At 39.2% G+C, this 6,910-nt stretch overlaps 1 protein-coding gene across 1 annotated transcript; it reads left to right on the top strand.

Annotated features, from left to right (window-relative positions):
- Positions 1-417: 417 nt before the first annotated feature.
- Positions 418-5,963, top strand: LOC310873076 (uncharacterized protein; the record flags this gene model as incomplete). The annotated part of the gene is made up of 9 exons (XM_083785363.1): positions 418-436; positions 1,123-1,426; positions 2,035-2,252; positions 2,729-2,805; positions 4,016-4,196; positions 4,362-4,610; positions 4,848-5,019; positions 5,105-5,253; positions 5,782-5,963. The coding sequence occupies 9 exons, from the start codon at positions 418-420 to the stop codon at positions 5,961-5,963; spliced, it is 1,551 nt and encodes a 516-aa protein (XP_083641489.1).
- Between the last annotated feature and the right edge of the window lie 947 nt (positions 5,964-6,910).

The following is a 6,910-nucleotide window of genomic DNA, read 5'->3' as shown; positions in this document are numbered from 1 at the left end:
ATAGTGGATTTGCATCACATCTTCATTTGAACGCAGGAGCAATACCAAGCCTTCGTGTCCCAATCCCAACTGTAAGTATTTATACCGCAATGCTTTGTGTTAAAGTTGTTGTGCATTACTATTTGAGTCATTGAGTGGACTCACAATAAAAAATCAATCGCCAGCACTACTTTTAATTTATAGACAGTCCAGCACTACCCTTAGCTGTGTGTTTGACTCTGGTTTGACTATTATTAATTTTGATTCGTGGCTTAACCAGCTGTTGTAGATTGCATGTGCTCATTATTGTTCTTGTAATGCGATACCGTGGAATAGTAACACATCCAACGCTCACGTGATATAATCCACGTTAAAAGTATGGCGAATAATGATAGTCTATAGTCATTGAGTATGATATCGATGACATTACACAAGTTTATGTCGACGTGTTCGTGGGGTGAGATGAGTGCAGGAGTTTATTTGTTTACCAACTGTTGCTCGTATGACGACGTTGAATAGAGAATACATGTTGTTGTCCATCCCTTCAGTACATGCAATGATAGTCTTATTATAAATAACATTTTAATCTTAATGACGTGACCTCGGTCTGTTTACATTTCAGCCCAGACCAGTGCATGGTTCAGTAACATCTGTGCAAAATCGGACAATGGACATTGGCTGCCAGACTGACACAATCACCATTAAAACAACGGGCACTCAATTAGGACAGCGAACCCTAAAGACACAATTCAGGAGCAAATGTAAGTTTTCTGTGTATTTTTACTACTTTATAGACTTTTGCAGTGCAACAGTCTGTTGTTGCTGTTTTACAATAATGTGGCTGTGGATGTTTTTAGTTTAGCTCATAACCCAAGTAGGACTGCATGCATGCACACACACACACACACACACACACACACACACACACACACACACACACACACACACACACACACACACACACACACACACACACACACACACACACACATATATATATATCTTGTACACAGCAACAACTACCACAAAATGGGTTCCTGTCTTGATGGGCAATAACAAACAAATGGGTTCCCTCCTCCTAAATGTGTTTAACTGTTTTAACTTTATATCCTGTACATGTATTTATTTATTTTTTCCCATCAGGTATTCAGACAGACATTCCATCAGCAGCTTCGCATCCCCCTCAGTTTGGACCAACCATCAAGTCGACCCCAATGAAGCCGCCAGCTAAAAGACCTCGTTTAGAATTGGAAGAGGACGAGGAGGAAGATATTTTTGCTCCAATTGCTGGTGCTTTGGCAATGGAAGTGGACGATGATGAGGCTAGCTTCAACCAAGAGCTATCTCAACCTTCTCTGGCTGCAGTTGATGATGACCCTAGCTATAACCCTGCCGATTCTCTGGCTGAAATGTCAGAGGCTGAAAAGTCTGTGGCAGCGGACAATTTGTGAGTAACACACAGCTACCAAAAAAGCATGATGTCTATATCAGTCAGAGACATAATGTAAGAGTGTATGGTGAAAAGAACATTAGTGGCTTATACACAATTTACTAGTTATTGTATTGACAGTAGCATCTAATACTAAAATGGCAACATTCCATTGAGATCGGATTACGCTCTAGTCTTGTTTAAGCAAGACTCCCCCCAGAGAAGGGCTTATCTGTTGTTTTGAAAAAGGTGTTAGGGGTGGGGGGGTTGTCTTTGTCATCTACCCTAGCTCATGAAGAGATAAATCAGAAAGACTTAGGTTAGGTTACAGTATAAAGTATGATTATATATATAAGTATATGATTCACTGTGGCAAAAAAAACACTTTTGTAAAATTCTACAACCAAAGAGGGTCAAAAAAAAAATCCAAAACCATTTTTCATGCTACATTCAAAAGTGTCAGTAATCTATTATTTAGCTGTATTACATTGATTACATGATGTATTGGTGGGTGGGTGCCTGAGTAAATATAGACTTTGTTTAAGCTTGACAGTTATTATATATTACTATTTTTATTTGTGTCAAGTGAAGGCTTCTAAAATGTTTCTATTTGTTATTGTGTATAGGGTTGCCCAAGGCCTTCCACACCACAAGGAGAAGAAATATATTGTGTATCGGAGCTGCCTTATGGAGTTGTTCAAGGAGTGTCCTCTGTGCCTGCGTCCCTCTAAAGTGTCCTCCAAGACTAGAGGGACAATGATAACCGTGGAGCAGACATGCACATACTGCGACCAGAAGGTCAGAACCTGGAGAAGCCAACCTATGATCAGAAGCATTCCAGCTGGTAACATACAGCTCTCCGCTGCCATATACATCGCTGGGGAGTCCTTTTCTAAATTCGAAAGGGTAAATACAGTTGTGAACACTGAGTATCTATGTGTGAAGATAAAAATGATTATATTTATATAAGCACAATACTATGAGTAGGCTATATCTAATTTTGGCTCCATGTCCATTATGTCTTCAAACAGGTATTCAATGAAATGAATGTGGCAATTCACAAATACCGCACGTTCCGCCGGCATACCAAAACCTATGTTGAGCCAGCCATAGTTTATGCATGGAAACAGTCACAGAATGAATTACTCGCACAATGCCAGTCTTCACCTAATGGCATCATAGCAGGTGGTGACATGCGTGCAGACTCTCCAGGTGAATCCTTTGAATGTCATATCATATGGTCTCATTATGATATTGTAGATGGCATAATATGTACATACAAACAGTAGTATAATTCCTTTTTTTATTATTTGTACAAAGGCCACTCAGCCAAATACGGAAGCTACACGATGATGAACTTGGCTGTGGACAAGGTCATCGATGTCCAACTGGTACAGGTTAGTACAAACTGCATGTGTGGAGATATACATACATACATTAACCAAATACATACATACAGTGGTTCTCAAACATTTTCATGTCAAGGACCCCCACATTGATATGTATTTAGCCACAGACCCCCACCCGTCAGGCAGCCTCTGTAGACATTTTTAAAGGTCAGCTCAAGACCCACTTATACAACATTGCTTTTAATTGATTTTTATTTTTTATTTTTTTATTATTCTTTTTTTGTTATTCATGTCCTCACTGTATTGCATTACTGCTTGTTTTTTGTCGTTGCCTTGCTTTTCTTTTATTCTCCATTGCTCTGTAAAGCACTTTGAGCTGCATTTCATGTCATGAAAGGTGCTATACAAATAAAGTTTTATTATTATTATTATTATTATTATTATTATTGTCTGTATCTGTAAATTCGATGTGCCATTATTCAAACATTTTCCAAAATAGCCAATCTACAAGCTCACAGCACGTTTGTGAGCTATTTTTAACATACGGTAATGAGTATAAATTTGGGTTAAAGTGATTGTGATGTTATATTAACATATTTAGCAGTGGGGGTCTTTGAGAACAACTGCAATAGTACATGCATAGACAAATGCATATGCACACACACACACACACACACACACACACACACACACACACACACACACACACACACACACACACACACACACACACACACACACACACACATCCATAAGTGACCTGCTCACACTGATTCATCTGTAAACACAGGCAACAGTATTTACAGTAGCTGAGACTGGCTGCCCTTCAACATGCTGCTAACATGTGCTCACACACACACAAACACACACTGGCACAGTGGTTCTCAAACCAGGTATGCGGTCTAGTCTAACTTGGACTCAGGGGGGTGGACGCCTCTGCCTTGCATAGTCCCCAGTGAATAGGCATGTTGCCCTTCACTGGTAACCCTATTTTGGTATTCTTTTTAAATATATGAAGGTATTGTGGGCTTGGAATTTACAAAAAAGCCCCCCTTTTAAATACATACATCTCAGAAGTTGAAGCAGTTTTTAAGGACCCACTTTTAGGCCAGTGCAACAGAGCATGCTTTTGCCTTTTTTTTAAACCCTACCCATTTTAACTATATATATATATTTACATACATACATACATATGTATCCATACAGAATATATACAAATGCCATGAAATAAACACACCAACGTTTTCTGTTTTGACAGAGTAACCAAGTCGGTGGGAGTTGTCTGATGGAAAAGCAGGGCCTAATCGACAGCCTGGCACTTTTGGCCCAAAGAAATGTGACTGTGCAATGCATTGTGACCGACCGGCATCCACAAATCCAGAAATACCTCAAGGACAATGACGTCCCGCAATATTATGACGTGTGGCATCTGGAGAAAAGTAAATTACCATTCATTAATATCGTACAAATAATGTGAAAATCAATTTGTCTAAAATATGACATTGCATTTCAATTAATGTTCTTTTAAGACTAATTTGAACATCTTGAGTAACCACTCAATTACTGTTCTTATAATTTGTTGAAAATCTTGTTTTCCAAACTAGGCATTTCAAAACAACTGGAGAAGATTGCCAAAGGCAAAAAATGTGAAGAATTGAGGCCATGGATACGTTCCATCAGGAACCATGTCTACTGGACAGCGAGTTCATCCAGCACTGGGCCAGAGAGAGCGGCTAAATGGACATCCATATTGAACCATGTGCGGGACGTCCACATTCACCAACAACCTCTTTTCGACAAATGCCTCCATCCCATCCGTGAAACCACTCAAGTGTCAAAATGGCTGAAAGCAGGTGTGTATGTCATCTGCTAGCATAGTGATACTCATACAGTTGAACTATTGGTCAAACCTGAAAACATTTTTTTATCCACTGTAAACTTGTTCAAGTGCTATTTAAATAAAATACGTTTGGTAATATTTAAAAAAGAATTACATTTTGATGGATATTGATAAGATAATAAAGGCTGTGGACTCAACTTTGACAAACCCGTCTAGCATCAAATCCAGTAATTACAGTGTTTTTCTCTAGGAACTACTGTTTTCGAAAAGCTGGAGAAAGTGCTTGAAAACAAGAGAATCCTGAAAGACATCATGAAACTCAGTCCTCACCACCAAACCTCCTCATTAGAAGCATTTCACTCAGTCATAATACGCTTCGCACCGAAAAGCGTGGCCTATACATACATTGGAATGCTGTGCAGGTAATTAAAAAACAAAATAATGAAAAAGTATGGTAATAAATAATAATGAAAAAAGTCCCAATATTGTACGATTTATACTTTTCAGGACCCTCCTGGCTGTGCTGCATTTCAATGAGAATACACGCCGCCCTCAGGCCAGAAACAAGAAAGGACAACCTCTGCACGCTTTACGTTTCCCCAAGGCCAGAAAGGGAGAATGCAGAGCTGTACCAGTCCTAGTAGATCCCACATTCAGTAAGTTCTTACTCATTATTTACCAGTCCAAAAAAAGAACCCAAATGATTTTTTTTATATTTTATTGCACTTTTGTGTAAAATACTGTGCTTCAAGCATACAATCGGTGTAAATAGAAAACCGCACACATAACATTCCAAGAGATAACTAAAAAAGAGCAGCCTGAGTGAAAATATAAAATACAAACCCTACATTATCTGAATAAAGTGTAATGTTCCAAAAATAAAAACAACAATCAGTAGTAATGTATATATAATACACTTTACATTCCCTGAAAAATGGGCAACAAAGTCCTATGCACACCTGATAGGCATAAACAATTTAGGCAAAAAAAAGAAATGTGCAGACGGTGTGCAAGTCTTTTTTTCTGAATACATTCCCTGAATAAAAAAAGGGAAGAATCCTTTAGATTGTCTGACCCAATAACAAAAAAAGAAAACACAATTTTCTTTTGTCCATTTTCAAAGGAAAACTGACATGTAAACGATACACGGATGTATTTACTGACTGTCTTTTGATATTGCACAGGGTATGCTGCCGACTTGATGGACCTCATTTTTGAGAAAGTCATAGATGACCCTGCTCCGTTCACGGCTGAGTTGATGGAGATCCCAGTCCCCGAGGATTTGTGTGCAGGATACGAACGACCAGACAGAGAGGAGGTCATCGCCAGATATGTGTCACGCTTCAATTTAGAGCGCGACGTCTGAATCCTACGTACTGGCCATCATCGTCGGGGAAATGCTCACGGATGTGATTCACGACACATGCTGGAATCGGGACACGGACGTTTTTTCCCAAGCGACCCCAGCACCAGTTCACAAACATTCTGTAGGCCAGGAACCTGTAACGCCTGTTAAAAATGAAAAAGATGACTGTCAACATACTCCATGACAAAGTTTTACCAAGTGGTGTTTGAAAATAAACGTTGATTTATGATACAATTTCAGTCATTTATTATCTCATTTCAATAATGATCTTGTACAGTATGTGTCATAAATCCAAGACAACAGCTAATGAGAAATGATGAATTTAGAATATATATATATTTTTATATTATTGGAAGACTTGTTGCCTGGCTAACATGCTTTACAGTATTTGTACAATGGTTACTAATGTAAAAATGTATATGCTATCCTATGTTTGATAGACAACTTACCTATACAACTGTTTACGGCCACGGAGGAGTCCATGAGCAGCAGTGTACATTTGTAATGCTGCCTGTAGGACATATGTGCTAAAACACACTTCTGGTACTCCTGGATGTTCGCTCATACAGCTGACTGGTCGTCTGTCGTCTGACTCGTCTTCACCAATCTCCCGCATTCGTCTCCGAACAATGAGTAAATTACATGACAGAATTGGTAAGTTGAGTGTTAGTATAGTACAGTATACGTACAGTAATGTCAGTGGCGGAAGGTTCTTATTACAGCAGTGGGTGTAAAGCCTGTATTGAAGTGCAACGTTTATATTCTCTACCTGGCAGAAGAACAAAAGCTAACTTATTAGCATATGAATGCCTGTTCGCCCCAAGCACCCCCCATAAAGGTGTGTGTGACTACGTGTCAGATCTAACGGGGACTGGAGCTTCAGCCTTCATCACTATTGTGTCAGTGCCAGTGGGTGTTTAAAGTACAAAGGCCAGGAACTGAGTAGC

The sequence above is a fragment of the Protomyctophum parallelum genome (genome assembly GCF_964188405.1).
Source record: "Protomyctophum parallelum genome assembly, chromosome: 1".
NCBI classification, from domain to species: Eukaryota; Metazoa; Chordata; class Actinopteri; order Myctophiformes; family Myctophidae; genus Protomyctophum; species Protomyctophum parallelum.
Note: the sequence above shows the minus strand (reverse complement) of the source record. Positions and strands in the feature narration are given on the sequence as shown.